Below are 23,749 nucleotides of genomic sequence, written 5' to 3' on the forward strand. Positions count from 1 at the left end.
CACATCAGGAGATGTCCCAACAGACCCAACACACATGCATAATAACCTTAGCTCAGACATGGCCGGAGTAAAAATACATTTATTAAAAAATTCTAAATGCTTTTTGTCATTGTTTTATTTTGTTCAGAATACATTTTTCAAGTACTTCCATGGTAATATACTCGGCTGGTGCTGATTGGCCGAAACCTTGATGATGCACTGATTCTACACCATGGAACAGGAGGCTCTGTGGAAATACCCACAATCCTCAGCTCCCTGGTGAGTGTGCTTGTCTGTTCATCTTATTATATGTGTCTAGTGTGCATTTTAATTGGTTGTGTGCATTTGTGTGTGTGTGTGTTACAATATGATGTTATATAAAGATAATTGGTTGTGCTTTAATAAATTAAAAGTGATATTTAAAAAATCCATAAACTGAATTTAAAGTTGTAGTATGCAGTGGAGTGATACTATTTATCTGTTCCAAAGCGTAAAATAGGTTTTTATTAAACAAATTTGTGTGTATTCTGATTTTAAGTCTATTGGACCATTATATTAAATGTGAAGTTTTCCAAATCGATTAGGATGCTGTTATAGAATGCAGCTGTCTGTTCATGCAGCAAAGCAGCTGTCAAGTTTATGCAGATGATGAAAGAATATCATTGTAATATTTCTTGCAGATTTACATTGACAGCGTCCCAGGCTCATCGAGAAAACCTGTCCAAGGTCAGACAGCCCTCAGAATCTGATTTGTGTTTTTATGAAATTTGTTGAATTAGTGCATGTCATTTTTCTCTCACAAAGACTCTAGTGTCCATATGAATCGTCCTTGTGAGTGTTCAGTAAACTCATGTTTCGGTGTGGACCTGATTTAATTTTGTCCCCAATCACATCACAGCAGGAAAGACTGGGTTGTAAGTGAGCAATGAATGATTCACTTCAGATTAACTTGATTTTCAATGTGCTAATTCAGTTTGATAGCACAGAAGCGCAGTCTGTAGAGCTGCGTGAACAGAGAGGAATAAACTTTTCATGAACATTGGTTTTAATGTTGATCTTTAGTAGATTTCAGCTCATTTCATTCAATCTTGAAACCATGTTCATGACTAATTTCAGTCCGTTATTGTGCCATTTTATAAATGAAACTGGATATTAAATGAGAAAGCATTTTCCAAAAAACCCTCATAACTGACATTGAAAAGTAATTGACAGTAATTTTAGAGAAAGAAAAACAAGATTAGGAAAATGCGTTCTAAATAAGTAAATAAGCTAAAATTTCGATTTATGTTTAGTGAATGAAGAGAATTATGTATAATTCAATTCGCAGTTCACACTATTTGTTTTTGCATGCACTGTTTTGCATGTGTTTTTAATCGATCTTCTGCTTTTTCTTAGCCATGATGTCAGTCTGCGTACCTCCACCATGTAACTCCTCCTCCTCTGTGGACGTAACCAATCACAACGGGCCCTCTGCAACTCCACCCACTTCCCTCAGCCTGCGTTCCTCACACAATCAGCTGCTCAGTGGCGATGTCATAAAACAGGGCCAGGCCACGCCCCCCAAGTGTCGAAAGAAGTACGCCCTCACGAGCATTCAGAGCGCGATGGGACTCGGTGAAGGAGGGACGCCATCATCGTCATCTTCTGCCAATCCGAAACTGGCCAAAAACGGTGCAAATCAGTTACGTAAAGCAGCGGAACAGCAGGATCACAACAAAAATACCACCAGAGAAGATGAAGAAGGAAACACGGCAGAGGAATCGGAGCTGAATGTTGATGATGACTTGAGCATTGAGAAATTAAGCCTCGACAGCGAGTCCAACACCGATGTCGATCACAGTGACTTTGACCCTAATAATGAGCTTAATGAGGATGTAAATGAGTTGATTAATGATGACACTAATGAAGAGGATCTAGTTCAGCCTGTGGAGAATTGTGACGACCTGCTCATTCTGTCTGAGAAAACCGAAATTGTCTCAGACAGAAAGTCCTCTGACAACCTTAAGACCAAGAGTTACCTGGAGTCGTGCCTCAATGCCCTGTCATATGACCTGCCTGATGTGCAGGATGATGTCACAAAACCATTGCTGGAGAAGGAGAAGAATCCCGTTCCCACGTCTCCAAGGAAACAGCAAAGCCCCGAGGACACGCCCCTGTTGTCTGTTGGGTCTTCATCTTGCTCTTCTTCACCTGAGACGAAAAAAGACAGACCACGGACGGGAGCCAAGACAGACCGCGCACTAAACCGCATCCAGAACCTTCCGCACAGCGATGAGGAGTCCAGCTGGACCACACTGTCACAGGACAGCGCATCGCTAGGCTCACCAGAGGAGAGCGGTAAGTACACGTGTGTTGCCATGTGTATGTGCTGGTGTCCATTGCGGTTTTGTGTGTGTGATTTGGCCTAGTGTAGTGGATATGGCGGACACATGAGGTATGTGTGGCTTGGAACTGGGGTTTTTGTGTATTTGGGCTGTTCTCTTCACTGGAGTGTTATAGGTAAGCAAAGGCTAGTGTTTGTTAGCAAGTGTCTTGTTTGGCTCTATGGCAGAGGTGTGAAGAATAGTTGATTTTTAAATAAGTTGTCAAAAAGTCAAAATATGGTACTGTACTGTAAATTTATCTGGAAATCCAAAATGCTTCATATACTGTATTCATTTTCTCATTTTATTATTATGGTGTTTATTTGAAGCTTCATTAAACTTAATCACTACTTAAAGTGAATCGCTTAAGAATTTGTCTGCACCAGAAGTGTTTTTTCAGTGATATGTACGTTATATCAGGATTTTTACTGGGATGTAGGGAAGCACTGATAATATTTTTTAAAGGCTGAGTACGAGTACCGATATTTTTTTCCTGGTACTCGCCGATACCGATGCCTGTACCTTTTCACAACACGGTGAGACTAATAGAAATAGAATAGCTTCATAATTACAAACAACTCCACCTTTAACACATTTTGAAAAAATAAATAATTTTATTTGCTTTTCACAAACTTTCAATGCAAATTTCAAAACAAATTTCTGTCAGTTATGTCACATGAGGTAGCAGTCTTTGGTATCGGTGCATATTTTTTTTGCCATTCATTTTTTATTAGACATATTATATGTTGTATGTAAAACAGTTTACAACAAGCCCAAGATCTGCCCATAACTGTAAGATTAACAGTCACACAAGGAAAAATAAAGAGAAAGTCTGTATCGGTGCATTTTTATGAGTACGAGTACATGGGCTTAGTATCGGGCCCAATACCGATACTGGTGTCAGTATCGGTATTGGTGCATCCCTACTGGGATGTTGTTATATCATTCAATTTAGATATTTATTGAGAAATTTTACTAACCTTCTTTAAACATACAGTAGACCAGTAGAAAAAAGGTTTGAATTCAACCACTGTATTGCTCACATTTTCTCAGTTTAAACTATATTACTGTTAAATGCTTAAGGAACAGACCCAAGCCCACAGTTATAAACAATTACATTTTGAACAAAAAAAAATTAATAGAGGGTATGCATGTGACGTCACTTTCCACGTGAACACGCCAAAACACGCTCCCTTGAGTGGCAAAACACAAAATGGCTGCTTACAATTTCAGGAAATAAAATTCCATGCAACATATCAGTGTCCAAGGACACCTGGTTTCTTTGTAAGTCGTAAGGATCATCACCCTCTATAATAGCCTTCAGGAAAAACACTCGTTCAGTCAAGATCAGTAAGTGATTTTCTCTTTGACAGACAGCAGTTAATTAGTTTACTGTCACTTTAAAGGAGTAGTTCACTATAAAATTAAAAAACGTCTGTGTGTTTATTTGTTCTGGCGAAAACAAATTAAGGTATTTGAGGAAAGGTTTCCAGATTTCTTATCTATATAATGCACTTAAAGGGGGGCTGTTGGTTGAGGTCCAAATTTCAGTTTCATGGCAGCTTTAAAACACTCTAAACGAAACCAGCCGATGAATAAGGATGTTGTCTAGCGAAACGAATAGTCATTTTCCAAGAAAACAAAAAAATTATATCCTTTTTAAACATAAATTCACGGCTTGCACTGCCTCGAGTGACTCCATGTAGCGCGTCCATAATTTTGAGTGATATAATCACGTTGGAAAGGTCAGTTTGTTTTCTACAGAAGAAATAAACACAAAGACGGCTTGCATGTGGGTGAGTGAATTATCATGAAATTTAAATTTTATGGTGAACTACTCCTTTAAGTGCTTTTTAAAGGGATACTTTGCCCAAAAAGGAAAAGGTAGACATATTTTATGTTTATATTGCAGGTTAGTTTATTTGGTGGCAACTGTGATTTTTTTAAACAGTGGGTTATATGAGGTTCTTACAAGATACACGATTTTAGTGATACTGTTTCTGTGGTAACAACCAAGTGTCATCTCTGCCCTCAACTGTCACTCATACCAGGCTGGCACAGCATTAATCTATATCTCTCTCACCACGGACAGGATAACCTCACAAGTACGTGGCGAGTCTTTTTGGCCCACAAGTTGGGTTTTGGACAGGTGTGAACTGGTTTTACACATAGATGTTAGCTTGCACTTCTACAACCTAACTTTTATGCTCGCAAATATCCCTTGAGCGTGTTGCCATACCTAGGTCGCGTGATAGTTCGTTGGGTGACTCTGCAGGAAAAATGATGCCGGGGTGACAGAAAAATTTGGAGAGGGAGGTGGGTCCGAATGTCAGCACAACCAATGGCTTGTCACGAAAAGACAGGATGCCGATATGTTCCTTCCTGTCCAATTTGGATGGAAAATAAACAGAAACAAACACACTCTGCCGCTTTCGTTGTCTCTTCCACCCCGACTCACTCCCTCTCTTTCTCCGTCAGTCGCTCGCCCCCTCTTTCTCGGTCTTTCTCTGGCTGTACCTCCGCTTTTCCTCACTCTCTTCTCATGTTATCCTCTCGGCTTGCAACTGCTCAGTCATGATGCTGGGTAATGACTACATGCTGGCCATTGTTATAGTGAATTACGAGGGTAGGTACCGTGCGTGTGTGCGTGTGGTCGTGAGTCAGTGCTGCGCATGTAGCTACGCATCTCGCTTGCGTGTGCAGTGCATGCTCATAAACGCAGGCGGAGAAAACACAGATAAGACAGGGAGGATGCAGCGAGGGGTGTCACGAGCAGTGTGCAGAATACCAAAGTTTGTGCATACAGTATGTTCATGGCTCCATTTGTGTGTGCGTGTGCATGAATTTTACAGCTGTGCTCCCCTCCCCCTCTGCCTGGACATGCTTTATAGACTGCAGAGAGAGGGAAAGCAAAGACATAAAACCAAAGTGGGTCGATTGTTAAATCTAGCATAGAAAACTAGGTTGAACGTAGTTAGTGTACTAGCACTATTTCTTGTTGTGTGTGTGTCTGTGTCTTCCATCCTTACTGTGGCTGTTTTTTTATAACGTCCACAAAATCATCGATCCTCATCCTCTCCATTTTGTTGTGATTGCAGTTCTCGAGGGCACAATCTTCACGGACACAGTGATGTTTTAAGGTAGCTGTAGTGACCCACTTATGCATCAGGGACTACAACTCCCATAGTGCACCTCTGCTTAAAGGAACAGTTCATTCAAAAATGAAAATACTGTCTTCATTTACTCACCCTCAAGTTGTTCCAAATTTAGATAAAATGTATATATACAGAGAAAGATATTTGGAACAATGCTTGTAACCAGACACCATTGACTACCATAGTAGGAAAACATTCTTTATACATTTCTTTGTTCTGTTGAACACAAAAGAAGATGTTTTGAAGAATGTTGCAAAGCAAACAGTTCTGGGGCACTTTTGACTACCATTGAAATTTTTCCTGCTATGGTAGTCAATGGTGGTCAAGAACTGTTTGGTTCATCAGAACAAAGAATATTATACGAAATAATATGAAAGGAAGTACTGTTACTACACCGCAGCGCCTCATTGTATCTCATCTCTAATGGGCACTTGTGTTTGCTTGGCATGCTGGGAACAAGCTAGCTTTGGCCACTAGCTGTTCTGTCGACAAATCTATAACTCTTACTGAAGTGAGAAATGTTTTAAAGAAACACTGACGCCGCTCAACTCACCCAGCCTTGTTATATTATTACTCACTTTATATGACCTTTATAAACAGCATGTATTTATTAAATCAAATTTATTTGACAGACTATCACTCTGTGTCCTAACCAGGCACAAAGTTTTCAACTACAAAACTTCAACAGTTGTTTCCCTGCTGAAAAAGCAACACAAAATCAAATGGTTTTAATTACAGATACCATTATGAATAATCATCTGTTTACCGTTAAATCAATTACAAAATTTATTTGTAGCTTTAGGCCTGTTTCAAGATTTAATGGTTTCAAAAAGTCATCTGCAAGTTGCTGACGTGTTCTGTTGGTTCCTATCCCACCAACACATTACCAGTAGGTAGGGACCATTATAGTTTCATTTGACACCAGTTCCCAGTATAGGCGGTTTCATCTTAACAACATAAACAAATGTTACTGCGCATGTGCTTTTTTGTGACCCCAACTGAACGTCCGGTACACATTCACAAACAACAGAGTGCCTGTAGATTTTTTCTGATAACAATCAAAAGAAACTTGTCTCTCTTAGACTCTGATACCAAGCTCAACTAATGGATGTCAATGTACCATACGTTTGTTTAAATGCGACCGAACTACAGGACCAATTCAACAAATCGTTTATTTAATACAATTATTATAAAGTAAAATAATAATACAAATTAATATGAACATACACTAAATAACATATAAATAGTTATATTATCCTATTATATTATTATTCCTCCTATTGAATGCAGCCATTTTGCCTTAGTTTTACCACACAAGGGAGCCCGGTGTGTTCATGTGGGAAAGTGACGTCAATGCATACCCTCTATACTTCATATTAATATCAAAGCCACAAATATGTTTTGACAGTGGTGGCCTTCCTCTTTTAGATAACATATAGGGAAGATTTATTAACCTTCTGGGGGAGCTACTTTACTGAATGTATTTGTATAGTGCTCCTTTTTTTAAAGGTGAACAGAAAACTATTTTACCAAGGGCGTCTTGCTCATTTGCATATATAAAACCCGACAGGAACACCAGCATCCCTGATAGAGGCTAACATTTTTTCGGGAATCCTGCGGGATGGGAAACAAAATAGGCTTGTTCGACTTGATGCGGTGCTGCAAGATACTTACTAAGATACTGCGAAGATACTCGCGGTACTTTGATGTCATCCACCTGGATCTTGCGGCGCCGCATCAAGCCTAAAATGTCAGCGGGAGTAGGCGGGACCGGGAATCGTAACAACAATATGATACCCAGCTTTATACACAAATATACCGTTTATAGAAATAAACTATATGTTTTAATTTTGAACTCAGTTCTAGTTGCGCTATCTCTGCTCTCCTGTTTGCTTTGGTGTGGCTGGTTAAGTGAATGATGCGCTCCACACCCGTAACAGTTGGTGGTGGTAATGCAGAAATCCGGATCTGGACCTCGGCTTCGTTCTATCTGGACAGCGAGCCATAATTAACCATTCAAAACATCACAATATTTCATATTGTTTCAATTGAGCAGCACGTCTACATAGCTGAGCTGTACACATCACATGCACTCAGGGACATTTATGTCGATGATCTTGCTACCATATCCTCTAATATCTTTATTTAGCGCAAAACGCGCTTCGCTTGAACATTTTCCGCTCCATGAGCGCTGCTTCTCCCACCAAAGTCGCGTCGCATAAAGACCTGCAGACACCAAGAGCAGGTAAATAACGTTAAATAAACACAACACGGGAGTGGGCGGGAATGGAAGTCATTCTTCCGAGATTTGGACGTGATGGGATTTCCCCCCAGTTTTTTCGTGGGATTTGGATGGAACGTTATTTTTTTGTGGGAGTGGGACGGGAGAGGTTTGAACATCCACTCTTGTGCCAATTTTATATAAATTTCCCTTGTGCCAAGCGGATATCAAAAACAACAATGCTGGTCGTAGGGTTGTGGTGGTGTTATGTGAAGATTGACACAAATTCCTCTGAGAGTTCTTTTAAACTCACACAATCAATGTTAAGGCTTCTTAGCTTTTGTGAGGATGTGTTTCCTGTCATGAATCTGTTCAGCATATGTGTTGTGTAAGAGACTGCAGTGGTTTTCCTCGCCCAGATTTCATAGCGTGAATAAGGCTCTTACTAACATCTGAAACACGAAACAAAAATTCCCAGCTGCTGTGCGATGACAGACAGAACAGACAGTAGCGGGTTCGTGTTTGTGTGTATGAGAGGAAGTGATTTTTATGTTGATTATAGTATAAAATAATATAATAATAGTCTATCAAAGATTTCTAACGAGAAAATGTTACACAAAATTATTATACTTTTTATAAAGTTATTGGCTCCAGTGTGTCCTATTTTAACTTTAACAGCCATTAACTGCTATAAGTAACTTGTGGTATGTGTGTACCCCATTCAAAATGATTAAACATCTGTTAGGAAAATTAGACATTACAGCGTCCTCATTTCCACGTATAGTTTTATTATTGTGTTGCCACTTGAAATGACCCTGTAAACAGATCAAATCTGTCGTCCGCATGTTTGGAGTTCCTGGAGGCCTGTTCACACCAAGAACGATCATTTTGTATCTATATTAGAGACCACACTAACAGACAATATCGTTGTTTATTCTAAGCTTGCGTGCTGCAGTGTCACATTGGAAGTACACGAACCTTTTAAATTCGAATGTATTTTGATTGGATGTTAGTGTTTTATTGTTCATCATCTGAAAAAATTGCTCTAAAAGTGATCACAACACAGTATCGTTCCACTGCATCGCTATAGGTATAGTTGTGGTGTGTTCTCTTGAATAAGCTATTTTTATCTTTATAGTTACTGTTATTTTCACATTGCACATGGTTACAAAAGTCTTACTTTGCATATCTTAAATGACAGGTGTGGACCACGCCTGACCTTATGTTGAAAATCATTTGTTTGCAGATATCTGGGGCGAGCAGTCGTTTCAGACAGACCCTGATTTGCCTCCAGGATGGAAGATGATGACAGACATGGCTGGTATTTATTACTGGCACATTCCAACGGGTACCACACAGTGGGAGAGACCCGCCCCATGCCATCCAGTGCCAACTGGCCCCAGCCATGCCAGCCGCAAACACTCGCTGGGCTCCCTGTCCCCCTCGCCCACCCCAGATCATGAGGTACGCACAAACCCATGCATGAGATTTGAAGTCATGTAGTTGAGAATGGACATGGACAGCTTTCACTTAAGTTACTTTTATTGGCCATTTTGTTCAGGAAATCAAACAGAATTCAACCAGATTGATCCTCTGTATCTTTTATTCTTTCTCAGTCAATGTCTCACGCCGATGTGTTTTTCGGAGCGTCGAGTCGTTCAGGCAGCACCACCTCCGACAGCTCCTCTGACCCTGCCCCCATCCCCTCCTCTTCCTGTTTAGACCCCACCCCTATTCTCTCTTCAAACTCGTCCTCTGACGGCAATGTTCCTTCCTGCGGATTTGTCAACAGCTGCTACTTCGTAAGTCCTTTCATCAGTAACCCATTTACCAGAAGAGCCAAATCTCAATGGGCATATCCTGCAATTCTGTAGCTGTTCAAGTACCAAAACATAAATGGATATAACAAATTACAATACATTAAAGCATTAGAACTTTGCCAACGTCAGTTAGCCAATGATAGGTTATTACAGACTTGACAGTATTCAAGTTTCTGAAGAATTTATAGAGCTGGGTAAATGGTTTGTATGTTTACAGGTATGGCTCAACTGTGTGATGGGATGTATTTAAGAATGTTGTTCATACAACAATAGATACTGCTTTGCCTTATGCACGTGAGTGGCAAAATAGAACTTAATCGGGTACAATAGCAGTTGGTTTAGTTCCAAATTAAGTCATTTGTAAATTCAGGTGTTACATAATGAGACATTTGTTGTGAATGACTCCTTATAAATAATTTTAGGGCATTCATTAGCTGCCAAATAAAATAATCATGAGAAGAATCACTTAATAATTGAATGTTGCATTTTAATAAATAGAAATCATTGTTCAATTTCCAGCCAAAATGATAAGAAACAAAACTGTGTATGTGTGCAGCCTCGTTCCTCATCCCTACAGATAATGCCAGGAAAGGACAGACACTCCGAGACACGCCATCGGGAAGAAGACAGGGTAACTTTTCTTCTCGGTCACTTTTTGTTCTCTCCTTTTCTCATCTGTCTGTTCCTCTGCTCTTTTGTCCTCTACTCATCTCTCCTCCTCTCACCTGATCCCCTTCTTTTCTGTCCTTTTCTCTTCTGTAGGGTTGGAAATCGAAAATCAATTCCAATTTGGTATCGGAATCGAAAGGCTAGGAATTGGATCGGAAACAAAAGGAATAGGAATCAGAAACTTGAGATTAAAAATGGACTTATTATCAATTCCCGCATGCAGATTTTCAGAAAAGTACACGCGTCGCGTGATCTGCTGATATCTCAATAAAAGACCTTAGTAAAATTAACAATATTTTTATTATAGTAAGCATAGTTTAACTATAGTAGTTGCATTAAAAAGCACAGGAACCACAAATTAACCATAGTTTCATTATAGTTACTACTTGAACCATGATTAATGTAATTAAACTATGGTAATACAAATTGTAATAAATCAGAAAAAACATGGTAACAGTATACACAAAACGGTGCTTATAAATATATACGGTATATATTTATACTGTATATATTTTGCAAACAAGTCAGTAAGCAGGCTAAATGACCATACAGGTTGATATCTATACTTCAACTGTGGAATCGAAACTGGGAATCGATATGAATCGGAATCGATAAGCAGAATCAGAATTGGAATCGGAATCGATAAAATTCAAACGATTCCCAACCCTACTCTTCTGTCTTCTATTCTCTTTGGTCCCTTGATCTCTTGTCCTGTTAAGGCATGCGAATGTAGAAGAATCTTGCGCTTGTACTTTCATTGATTCTTCTTACAGTGTTTTAAAAACTGTATTTTGTCATGATCTGATTCCAAAATGACTCTCGACGCATCAGAATTTTTTAGTAGGGGCACATTTTTGAGGACTTGGTTTGTTGCCAAATTCTGTATAAAGAATCCACATAACACATGAAAGGAACAATAAAAAAAAACGTTTTTCTTTTTTGTATTTTTATCTTTGCTTGAGTGTGTCAGCGGGTTATATCAATATAGATTTCCAAGCATTTGTTTTGCCATTAACTGTAATACCCAAGTGAGAACATGTATGGCACCCTAAATTCATAAGAACTCTTCAAGTTCTTCATCTGCGCTGTAGTCTCTTTTGTCCCCCAAATCCTTTCCAATCAACTAAAAAATTCTGATTATTCATTTTCATTGATCATTCCAGAATCATTCAGTTAGGAATCAGAATGCATCTGTAAATTGATTTGTTCTCTTTACTCCTAATTTGTATCACATCTAACCTCAATCAGAACCAAATACACACAGTCACCCACATTCAAAAGACAAACACACACACATTCTTGTCGGGTGATCTAACAACCCTGTGTTGTTTTTCTCCTCCCTCCTGCCCTTGATCCCCCAACCTTGTTTTCACTGTGTGCGCGTGTGTGAATAATGGTGCAGAAACAGCCGTGGAGTGATTTTGCAGTGGGAAAGATTGATAGTGAGATCTGGAAGGTTAGTATGTCTCTTAATGAACCGCAAAAGCAAATACACAGTAGAATGTCTTGTCAAACTGTTGTTGACACACTGTGATGTTCTACACAAGGTCTAGAATTAGCGTCTTGCCAAACCTGTTGATGATGTGTGAATCGTGAAAATGCTTACTGTACATAATGAATATGAAAAAATGAAAAAGTTAAATTTTCATTTTTCATTGATTTTGTCCTTTTGACAATTTGATTATTTAGCTTAGTTACTGCCACTGTCATAAATATGTAAAGACACTGAGATTTTGTAGCATAATGTAGTTATATAGAAAATGAAGGCCAGTTTAAGACGTTCAAGTAGTTTCATCATTACTTACATTTGCGAGTAGCAGATTTGATCCATGCGCTCCGTTGTAGTTCCTGACAACTGGTAAGAAATGTTGTTTTATTTCCTTAACAAAGCCAACATTAACTTTCATGTGGTGCTTGGCAGGTGTTAATTTTGGAGCCTACATATTGAAATAGACCCAGAACAAAACCCAGGGCACTATACTTTTGGCCAAAACGTCTTTATAACTGAACTCAACGTGCTTGATTAGTCCTGTATAACATTTTAATCTCTTAAACCGTTTTACATGTGCATTTGCTAAAAAAGGTAAAAAACCATCTGAATAATGAAACTTCTTTCATTATTTCAAACCTGTTTGACTTTCGTTCTTCTGCAGAACACAAAGGAAGATATTTTGAACAATGTTAGTAATCAAACAACATTGGTCCCCATTGACATTGTATGGACACAGAACCACAAGACCAAAATGTCTTGTTTTGTTTCCCACAGAAAGAGTCATAGGTTTAAATGACATGAGGGTAAATAAGTGATAACAAATTTAGGGTGAACTATCCCTTTAGTTAACTAATACCACACAAATTGGTGTACTTTTATATATGCAATTTTAAAGGGCTCACAAACTGTATTTTGTTTAAATTATCTAGTAATTAAAGTGCTGTTTGGATTTACAAAAATGTTGTAAAACGTTTTGGCCTTTGTCACACATCTCAGATACTCAGTGACCCCGATAATGATGTATGGGTTATGTGATGTCACAAACCTTGTAGACATTCTACTGATATAGTTGTGTGCTGCTTGAAGTTTTTCACTTTTTGACCTTTAACCTCTCACCTGAGGATGGCTCTCTTTCTCCTGTGGTTTCTTCGAATTGTGTATTAGTTACTTTGTTTTCCATTGCATTTTACAAAAACAGATCTTTTTACCTATTAGCTGTACCTCTATCTTTCATTTAAGGCATAGCACCTCCCAAAATGAAAAGGAATGGGTGACAATTCTAAAAACCATGATATAAACATCCTTTTTGTTCCACATCAAAAAAAGTGTTGTCAGATGCGATAGCTTTGAATCCCGGCTCGAGGTCCTTTGCCGATCCTATTCCCCCCTTTCCACTTTATAGTTTCCTGTCCTTTCTTAACCTACTGTTCTGTCCGATAAAGGCAGAAATGGCTTGCAAATATATTAAAAAATATGTTCATATTTTACAAGTACATAAGGGTAAGTAATGAATTTTCATTTTGGGTTGAACTGTGCCTTTAATACTGGTTAGTCATTTTAGGTCAGTTTGTTTACCACTCATCACAGAAACTGTGATTGTTTTTCTAGGCAAGATTTTCACAAACACAGCTTTCAGCACATTGACTCCAGGCATTGGCTGTATGTTTGGGTTTGTCTGGCTGTGGGTTTGATTTATCTCTTCTTCTTGTCTGTCTCAGGATCTGCAGGAGGCCACAGTAAACCCTGACCCCAGTCTGAAGGAGTTTGAAGGAGCAACTCTCCGCTACGCCTCCCTTAAGCTACGGTGTGTGTTTGTGAAAGAAAAACGAGAGAGAATAATATACAGTAAATACATTTTTAAGTGAGATGTTTGCATACTTTTTCTGATTGTGTTTCTATATGTGTGTGTTCAGAAACCCTACCCCTGGGGAGGAGGAAGATTCCAGCAGTATAAACAAGGACCCTGAAGTCAAGGTGAGAGAACTTGAGTTTGTTGACTCTACAAGAGGACTTGTTTTATTGAGGGTAATTGATGTGTGTAATATTTTCAATGTAAAAATCTTAGCCTAATATTCAGTAACAGCTACACTTCAAAAATATGTATATTCAGTCTTTCTGCCTTACATAACCTCTATAATAATAATCAAAGTACAAACTTTCTAAACATTCATAAGATTGCATAATTCAAACTTGTTTTCTTGAACTTAATGTCTGTCATACATTTAAAAGATTTAGGTAAAACCCATGTAAAGTTTAATTTAAAACATCTTGTACAATTTTGCTAGATTAAGTAAAGGTGTATTGTTTTGAGGATGCAATATTAGGGACTGAAAAAAAGAATATTTAAAATATTTTGTATTTATTTATCATTTTTTATTTATTATTTTTCCTTTCTGCTATTCAGTTTGTACATGCTAGTGGCACAATTGCATACTTTAAATGGATTAAGAATTTACATTATAACATAACATAACATAACATTAATGTACCCTTGCTAGTCCTAGTCTTGTAAGCATGTTCATGTGAAATAATCCTGACAAATATTTGATCATATTTGTGTCATGTGGAGGCATCAGCACTACTTTTCTGAAAAATATTGTTAATTGCTCTCTACCTCCATGTTTCTTTGTGGACTTGGTTGGAGTTACCAGGTGAATGTATTTCTAGATATACAGTGCCATCTGCTGACCGCTTAAAGAAATGCACATGCACTTTTCAACTAAATATTCAAACTGACTGAAATCCGACTAATCTGTCATAATACTATAACATGTCATGAATGCATATTTGTCATTTGTGACACAAACCATAAAATATAAAACAACACAATAAACTTATATTAAAAATTGAATTTATAAAAGAATCTCATCATCAAGAGCTTGACGGTGACACATTTGTTATATGAAGTGTTCTACAGTATTGAATTATCGCTCAGAAAAATTCAAAGGAAGTGAAACATTATTCAATTTTTCAGTGGGGTTGGGGCTCATCAAAAAGAAATGGAAATGAATGATGAATGAGAGCTGATTCTGGATGCTCGGGGAAAGAGAGAGAGAGAGAGAGAGAGAAAAGAAATGATGTAGGAAAAGAGTGGACGATAAAAGAAAAGTTCAAGTGAACATGCTCTTCTCTTTGATCCCAGCTCCTTGCCCTGAAAGTTCACGCTCATTCGCTCTTGTACCTACAGCTATTTTTGGAAAATGGTTTGTAAAAATGTAAAGCCTTGTTTCCTAGTATCGCCCTCTCTCTCCTGCTTTGGAGAAGAGGAGGATTTTGAATATGAAGCATAATGTAATATATGTAATTGATTAACAGAACACTATAATATTTTGCTTAACTTTATATAAATTTAACATGTCTGTGTGTGTGTGTAATCGGTTGCATTGTGTTTATCACAGTGTTTCGCCGTGCGATCTCTCGGCTGGGTAGAGATGGCCGAAGAAGACTTGGCTCCTGGTAAAAGCAGCGTCGCTGTTAACAACTGCATCCGTCAACTCTCCTACTGCAAAAATGACATCCGAGATACTGTGGGCATCTGGGGAGAGGTGAGACACACTCTCGCTTTCCTAATAACATAAATAAACAAGCAAATATAACATTAGAAAAACACGTTTCTTATCATTTCCTTTATAACCTTAAAAAACATGAGAAAGAGATCAAAATGAAGAAGAGAGGAGGAGATGAAATGTCATGCAGGAAAAAGAAAGGGAGATGCAGGAGAGGAAGAAAGAGAGTTTAATGTGTTTTGACAGGACACGGTGGAAGGCTTTCTCTGTTCTCCGGCCGCCTTTTATTTTCTGGTCTGATCATTTATTCATTACTTCCAACACACAAACATTGTTTGAACCTTATAGTTCTTGTGACGTTGGATCTGTTTTAAAACCTATTGAACGTAGGCAGCATTTTACATTTCGTTTATGGTGTTTATGGTGTTCTCCGAGCTCGAGGGGTGTTTTCCTTAAAAAAAAATCCCTTTTGAGAGCTTTTGGCCATTTAAAGCAGCATTGCATGTATTCCAGTTTCATAATGAATTGAAACAAGCTCAGTGGCAAAAATCCATCCAGTCCAATGTTGATTTCAAATATGCTTATAGTTAATTTAATACTGCAAGTTATTGATTCATAATGGTTCATCAAGTATTGGCTCTATTTTCAGATAATTTTCTTGAATTGTCTACTCAGCTCTTTATTATGAGCTATGTGAGTCGCTGTAATGCAGTTTAGATGCTGCCTATATAGGGAGTTTTGGACAGAGCCATCCTCATTTCCTCTGACTTTTGTGTTTCTCTAGGGGAAGGATATGTACCTCATTCTAGAGAATAACATGCTGAATCTGATTGACCCAATGGATCGAAGCGTTCTACACTCTCAGCCAATCGCAAGCATTCGTGTGTGGGGCGTCGGCCGCGATAATGGAAGGTAAGCAGCAGTTGCCATGCCGACGATTAGTATGGGTTAGTTAAATTGATCATTCTGTCATCATTTACTCACCTTCTTGTCCTTTCAAACCTTTATGACTTTCGTTCTTCCGCAGAGCACGAAAGAAGATATTTTGAAGAAAGTTGGTTACCGAACAGCACTGGACCCCATTTACATTGTATGGACACAAAACCAATGCAAGTTTATGGGGTCCAGTTAAAAACATTTTTCAAAATATCTTCTATTGTGTTGTGTGGAAGAAAGAAAGTCATACAGGTTTGAAATGACAGGGTGGGTAAACGATGACCGAATTTTATTTTTTGGGTGAGCACTTTCACTTTCAAGGAGAGTGTGTTAAATGATGAAGAGTTTTAAAATGTTTAATAAATGACAGAGATAAACTGAATGTTTACCCGAGATAAACAACACATTTCTTATTTAAGAAAATTTTAGAGGTGTTTTTGATTAAAAAAAACAAAACAATAAAATTCAACAAACTGCTTCTTTAATACAATTATTATTCAATAAAATATGAATACAAATAAAATCCGAATAATTATATTATTAGCCACTAGCCAGACCGATCAACAAACACAGACCGGAAGTTAACTTTGGGCTAGGCGTGTGCGTCCGATGAAACCGTCTATAAATGGCACAGTTTTGGAAATGGCACAAATGGGCATCGAGGGTTATGATTCAGAGGGATTTCAGATTCTACTTCTCACATACACATTCAGGGCCTTTATGACAATCCAATTTTCTACTTATTTTGGTTGGCTGGTTGTCGTCTACCCACTGAATGTTGCATGACATTTTTTAACATTACAAGCTGTATCAGTGGCAAAATAAAATACGGTATTTGAAATAAGAAAGTTCAAAAACCAGTGTGCAGTGCCCAGATTTAAGTCATAATTTGCATGAGTTAAATTTGTTATTTGAACATAAAGTCTTGCTAGAAATCTACTTAATGCTGTACACCACACTCCTCTTTCTCATCCTGAATCATGTCAAGCCCATAACATCTCATTTTAATGAGAAATTTCAGATCAGCAGACCTCAGCATCTTTGCACCTGTGATGTCTTCATTGGCTTTAATGCTGCATGAGAGATTCATTTAATCTCTCTGCTTTAATGTATGCAGAGACGTACTCCTTCACACTAAAGGTCACTTTAATGATTTTGGACTGAAGAAGTCACCCCACTGAAAGGAGGACAGAAATAAAAGATTGATGATGGAGAGACGGGTGCTGATGAAAGTTTAATCCACTGATATAGGGGGCTGCCCGTGTGTCTATCTGTGTACGCAGGGTTTTTCTCTCACACACTCTCATACTGAGGAGATGTACTTTTTTTCCCTTTAGTCCCGGAAGGGCTTACCGGTGTGTGCGTGTGTGTGTGAATGATGCAGGGGAGGAATGCAGCATACTTCATCAGGGCTGCTGAATCACCGTTTTGCCACATTGATTCTGAGTAGTACTGCGTTCTGACCACCAGAGGGCGCCGCTCATATCTTCAGTCTTGGGGTGTATTAGACCCAATCATGTAGGCTGGGTGTTTAAGTATTTGTCCTGTCGGATCGTCATGTTCTCCTATGCTAATACGCCACTAAGCCCATCAGTAACATTTTCCTCCCAAGACCCCGCGGGAGGTTACCGTAGCGACAAGCGGAGCAGAAGGGGGAGGGGAGAGCGAACGCTGGGATTGGATGGAAGGAGAGGGAGCGAAAAAGAGATGGGGTAAAAAAAGAAAGGGAATGAGCGTAGAGAGGTGAGCTGAATGTTTTAACAGAGCAGAGGATGAGACTAGAAGGTAAAATCTGTAGAAGAGCGGAGCAGGATAATGCTACAGCTGGAAAAGCATGGCACTTAACTAGATGTGAGTATTCTGCTTCGCTTTCTGTGTTTCTTACTTTACGTCCTTAAAAGAAACTAAACACGTTTTATACAGCGTGACATTTTTATGCATGCCAAAACTCAGTTTAGTCCGGCAGTCTGATTTTGTAGTTTTATAGATTTTTTTTCACTTTGGAAGACCGGCTTAGGCATGCTTGATCTCAATGAAAACATGTGGTGGAGTTAGAGAGGAGGAGTAAATGAAGGTGGAGTGGGTGGATTCGCTCCTGAGTGTGGATGAGATGTTGTTTTTCTATTTTTTAGGAGAAATACATGCATTTTTATTTTTATACATTGTATTTTGTACATGTACAACATATGTATTTTATTCATTCTTTAATGCTTTTTGTGCGATAATGGTATTTTGGAGAAATGTGTAATGAGGTCACACAGTAGGATGTTCACACCATTAAATGGGTTGTGTGTTCCTTCAGATCGTTCTGGTATCATCCCACACATGCATGCAGACTAGCACAGATACCATTTTTCAACCCCCTCGGGGATCCTCAGCATTCTGTCCTCGGTCCGCTTCCATTGTTCTTCGTACTTGTAGTTTCTCCTTGACACATTCTCTCCAGCACATTTGCCTGCTGTCGGCTCCTGCTGAGGCGCTGTAAAACATCCCAACCTGAGCAGCTTTAACACTCTTGGGTTCATTCTGGGCAACCATGAGTGCACTGAGTTCAGTTGGATTTATCCTTTAATTACCACAGTGTTACATATTCATGCCTTCTGTCGGCTTTGCTCTGCCGCCCTTGTGTTTAGGTGTCACATACATCATGATAAATCTCTGAATTGTGTCATCACACCTGCTGCTCTTATTTTCACTCTCTCTCTCTCTCTCTCTCTCTCTCTCTCTCTCTCTCTCTCTCTTGCTCACACACTCATGCGTATGCAAATGCTTTATTGCAGAGGTTCAGAAAATATAGCACTTCTGCAGTAGGGGTCTTTTCTTTAACTGAGAATATGTTGTTCACACCAGTGGCAGAATGTGGGGAGATTTACTAGAGAGGGTGGTATATAAATCAAGATTGCGCAACCAATAAAATATTGCAGTAGATGCTACTCTTATATCTGCTTTCTCATAATTCTGCTCATGTACACAGGTGAACATTTTCTATTGAAAAGCATAAAAGTTTAGATTATTAACCCCATATTATAATCTTCCAATCACCAGCCCACCATTTATCAGTGTAGGGAACATCTAACAACTACTATGTAGTGCAACTACACAGAATTTATGAGTTGCTCTGTTGTGCTGCCGTTCACTTGTTTTGAGATCCTTCAGTAATGTGACTTGATTTTAATCTCATTAATAATTTAGTTATAAGAAGTCACCTGTCGCATGCTTGATAATTGTCACGCCCGGTTGCCTGCACCATTGTTAGCCACTAGAGGGCGTTTCTGTGTTGTCTTGTGTTCCTGCCTGTTGTTCTGGTCATGGACTCCATTTCCCATCATGCTGTGCTGTCATTAGTGTTCAACCTGGTTCAGCTGTGTATCATTTCCCTTTTTCAATGTATATGAAGCCCTGATTTGTCATTGTCTAGCCTGAGTCCTTACAAGTGTTACTTTCCTTGGTTCCATTTTGGCTTTTGGATGTATATCGCTGTGGACTATCATTAAATGGATTTAAACTGCATTTGGACCCACTGTCTGTTCTCGACCTGTGTACTCTCGTAACAATAATAGACCAAAGTACTAAAGGTGAATTATTAAAAGACTACCCCTGATAATGATATTGGTTATTAATGTCCAAAAAGAAGAGTAAATTGTTGCTGTCAAAATAAAAGCTGTTCCAAAATAAATGTTTGTGTTTATACTGTAAAATATATATGCGTATGGCATGTACAGTATATTTATATATAAATGCACACATGTAGATGTGTGTGTATATATATATTAAATAATTTACAACAAATAATTTTACTTATATTTCTTAAATATGTACATGTATGTTTGTGTATTTATATATACATTTATGCACACATATTACATAAACACAAACAATTATTTTAGAATCAGTTAATCGCAAGTGTAAATACAATGTAAATTTACATTCTAAGTTACTACTAGGTATTGTTGTTGCCTCCTGTGTGTGTTTATGGTACTCATTTTTATGGTCTGATGTTCTAACGGATGTTCTGCTGACATATTGGACCTCTTAGTTTTTCATTTAGGCTGTTTCTTACACAATTGTGACCCTGGACAACAAAACCAGTCTTATGGGTCAATTTTTCGAAATTGAGATTTTTGCATAGTCTGAAAGCTGAATAAATAAACTGTCTATAGATATATGAGTTGTTAGAATAGGACAATATCTGGCTGAGATACAACCGTTTAAAACTCTGGAATCTGAGAGCGCAAAAAATCAAAATATTGAGAAAATCACCTTTGAAGTTGTTAATCAGGGGCACTGTGGCAGACCATCCACTCACAAAAATAAAGTTTTTATATATTTAAGGTAGGAAATTTACAAAATATCTTCATGGAACATGATCTTTACTTAATATCCTAATGATTTTTGGCATAAAAGAAAAATCGATAATTTTGACCCACACAATGTATTTTTGTCTTTTACTAAAAATGTTCCCGTGCTACTTAAGACTGGTTTTGTGATCCAGGGTCACAATTATTAGGTGGTATTAAAGGAGTCATATGACACGGCTAAAACGAATATTATGTTTTAGATGTAATGCAATGTGTATACACTATTTAAGGTTCAAAAACGCTGTATTTTCCACATACCGTGCATGTTTGTATCTCCTCTTTGCCCCGCCTCTCTGAAACGCGAAGATTTTATACAAAGCTCATCGCCCTGAAAAGCGAGGTGTGCTATGATTGGCCAGTTAACCAGTGCATAGTGATTGGTCGAATACTGCAAGCGTGTGACGGAAATGTAACGCCTCTTACCATATGTGGAACATCAGGTTCCAAAGCAACTGTACTGACAGGTACGCCCACCTTACTGGGCGGTCTTAGTCAAATCATACCACGAACTGACGTAGATTTGTGGGGGTGTGGTTACACGAGGCATTTCAGGCAGGTCTGGGTGAGCATTCGCTTTTAGATAGAATGCATCTTTTGTTCCGACACTTACATTTTTGCAATTTTACGTCTCTAATACATGCATGGGCAACTTATAACACACCAAAGACATATAAAACACGTATTCGCGCCGTATGACTCCTTTAAAATAGATGAGGTCGTTGTCAACAAGCAGTGCATGTGGATTGTATAGCTTTTACGGTTTTGGAAGGATCTGAGTTTGAGACATTGTTAGGGACTCTAGAGGAGGAAAATCTGAGAAGCAGAGAACCATTTACTCTCAACTGATTCTCATTGTTGCGTAGGAGAAACAATTGAGATAATAAATAGACCTTATTTATTTTTTTGAGGGTGCCTTTAGAAATGATTTACACATAAATGGGTGCTGCTGATGTTTCGTGAATAAGGGCCATTGTGTGAATTTTCTCATCATATTTCTTCTCTTTTACTTGACTGCTTTCCTGGATTCAGAGAGAGGTAAATTGATTTAATATTTTTGTTATTTGGATTTCATAATTTCCTTGTAGTTAGATATGACATGGTTATTTTTGTTCGTAATAGTTTATTTTTAGCATGTATATGATACAGCTGGATGTGTAAATTAAGAGACACTTACTCATCCTACTGTAGGCAGTCATGTGCACCTGCATATATATATATTTATAGTAGTAGTAAAGGTGTGTGTGTGTGTTTTATTTATTTTTTTGGCGTAAAATGTGTGTGGGACTGTTTGCTTTCAGATTGATTGTCTCTGTTAAATTTAAAGGGCACCACATCCATCAGGGTCTTGTTTTGCATATAGACGTGCACACATTCACAAATCCTTTTTTTACAACGGTGTCTTTTTTTCCTTCACACAGTCACACTGTTATATTTTGTTCATTGTCAACATGGCACGGAAATGACCTTACTTACTTTCTTGCTGTTCCATTTTATTTGATCCCCTGTAAATATCATGTGATTGTGAAATGGGTTTTGTGTTGTCTTTAAATTGCTCTTTACAAGTTTAATCTTGTTTTGTTCTCTTTGTGGCCAAACAGGGATTTTGCATACGTAGCTCGAGATAAGGACACCCGCATATTAAAATGTCATGTGTTCCGCTGTGACACCCCTGCCAAAGCCATCGCCACCAGTCTGCACGAGATCTGCTCCAGGGTGAGAATCTACAGGATGCATAAACAACACCCAAAACTTTTTTTGCTGATATTTTGCTGGTTCCTGTGCTGGAACTTAACTGTTAACTGACTGTCATACCTGCCCTCGAATAAACATAATTCATAACAGTCTTTGTTTATGAGTCGTTTTAATAATGAAGGGTCAATGCAGATTTTCTGCCCCAGAAACTGTTTTTGTCAGGATAAGTGTACAGAATTGTTCCAGACTAGGCACCAGCATGGCACCCTGTTGGTGAAAAACGGAAAATTAAACTGGAGATTCAACGCGTCAGGTTGTATATCTGTATACATGATGCATGCGTTGTGTAACAGATCATGGCAGAACGCAAGAATGCCAAAGCTATGGCTGGAGGATCCCTACAGGATAGGTCACACACTGGACTTGACGTCCCACTACAAGGTAACACAGCCGGGTTTTGAGTGTGTTTGTTTCTCTGTGTAAGTAGAATTTGTGTGTGCTAATGTGTATGTTGTGTATCACCCTTAGCAGAGTTCCCCACGCCAAAGACTGAATTGGTGCAGAAATTCCAGGTGTTATACGTTGGTATGATACCAGTTGCCAGACCTATAGGTGAGAAATCACATACCTGTTTATTCATTTTTTTCTCATGCTCTCTCGCTTTTTTCTCCGTTTTTTTAATTATACATGCTCACTTACGAACACCTATTCGATACAGTCTTTCTTATGTACCTATCCATCCATCCAGCCAACATCACTTTTATACTGTACAATCTGTAATTATGTTAAATAACATGTAATATGAAATGATCTACTTTAGCACATCCCTAACACACACAGGCAAATAACAAGGTCAAACTCCCCTATTCCACAGGCATGGAAATTCTCAATGGTGCGATAGACAGTTTGATGACATCATCAATCCGAGACGACTGGTCCCCCGTGCTGCTGAATGTAGCCGATGCAACAGTCACAGTCATCAAAGAAAAGGCAATTACCTGCTTAAAATCTTGAAAATCAAAAATCTTTAGAATGCTGCTCAGACTCATGACGTCATATCCCATATTAGGAGGAAGATGAAGTGTTGGTGGAGTGCCGTGTGCGTTTCCTGTCCTTCATGGGAGTAGGAAAAGATGTGCATTCATTCGCGTTCATCATGGACTCTGGGAACCAGCACTTTGAGTGTCATGTGTTTTGGTGTGAACCCAATGCTGGCAGTGTGTCTGAGGCTGTTCAAGCAGCGTGCATGGTGAGTAACAACACCAGAATAAGAAATCGATAATGAATCAATTCTAAGCAACAGCATGTGCTTTACGCACTCTGTTGTAAATGTGGACAATAACAGTAACAATACAATCTCTCAGACTTAAGACCAGTGTCCAGACAGGGCATATTAATTGGTTTTGCAGCTATAGGAGGACTAGATATTACATAATATCAATTTAAATGTCTGAAACATGTCAAGTTTCAATTTAAATTAAGATGAAAATAAAATATATCCTAACTTTGTATTATTTTATTTCCTCAGTGAAATAGGAACGTTAGATGTTAGGCAAAA

The 23,749-nt window shown here is 38.4% G+C and overlaps 1 protein-coding gene across 3 annotated transcripts in view; it reads left to right on the forward strand.

The window, feature by feature from the left end:
• Positions 1 to 23,749, forward strand: part of apbb2b (amyloid beta (A4) precursor protein-binding, family B, member 2b) — a 43,228-nt gene that overhangs the window by 16,233 nt on the left and 3,246 nt on the right. Inside the window, exons 3-18 of one of the 3 annotated variants that reach the window (XM_057330665.1) lie at positions 128 to 258; positions 660 to 705; positions 1,375 to 2,316; positions 8,965 to 9,182; positions 9,335 to 9,520; positions 10,095 to 10,169; positions 11,610 to 11,663; positions 13,418 to 13,503; positions 13,613 to 13,673; positions 15,098 to 15,244; positions 15,990 to 16,117; positions 22,098 to 22,212; positions 22,545 to 22,632; positions 22,720 to 22,803; positions 23,066 to 23,181; positions 23,261 to 23,440. In XM_057330665.1, the coding sequence (XP_057186648.1) occupies positions 1,377 to 2,316; positions 8,965 to 9,182; positions 9,335 to 9,520; positions 10,095 to 10,169; positions 11,610 to 11,663; positions 13,418 to 13,503; positions 13,613 to 13,673; positions 15,098 to 15,244; positions 15,990 to 16,117; positions 22,098 to 22,212; positions 22,545 to 22,632; positions 22,720 to 22,803; positions 23,066 to 23,181; positions 23,261 to 23,440 (2,478 nt within the window). In that variant the 5' untranslated portion in view covers positions 128 to 258; positions 660 to 705; positions 1,375 to 1,376. Of the gene's footprint in view, positions 1 to 127; positions 259 to 659; positions 706 to 1,374; positions 2,317 to 4,841; positions 4,969 to 8,964; positions 9,183 to 9,334; positions 9,521 to 10,094; positions 10,170 to 11,609; positions 11,664 to 13,417; positions 13,504 to 13,612; positions 13,674 to 15,097; positions 15,245 to 15,989; positions 16,118 to 22,097; positions 22,213 to 22,544; positions 22,633 to 22,719; positions 22,804 to 23,065; positions 23,182 to 23,260; positions 23,441 to 23,749 lie in introns of those variants that run through there. The other 2 variants (XM_057330666.1, XM_057330667.1) reach the window with 2 other exon arrangements.

The sequence above is a fragment of the Triplophysa rosa genome, linkage group LG4 (assembly GCF_024868665.1).
Source record: "Triplophysa rosa linkage group LG4, Trosa_1v2, whole genome shotgun sequence".
NCBI lineage: Eukaryota > Metazoa > Chordata > Actinopteri > Cypriniformes > Nemacheilidae > Triplophysa > Triplophysa rosa.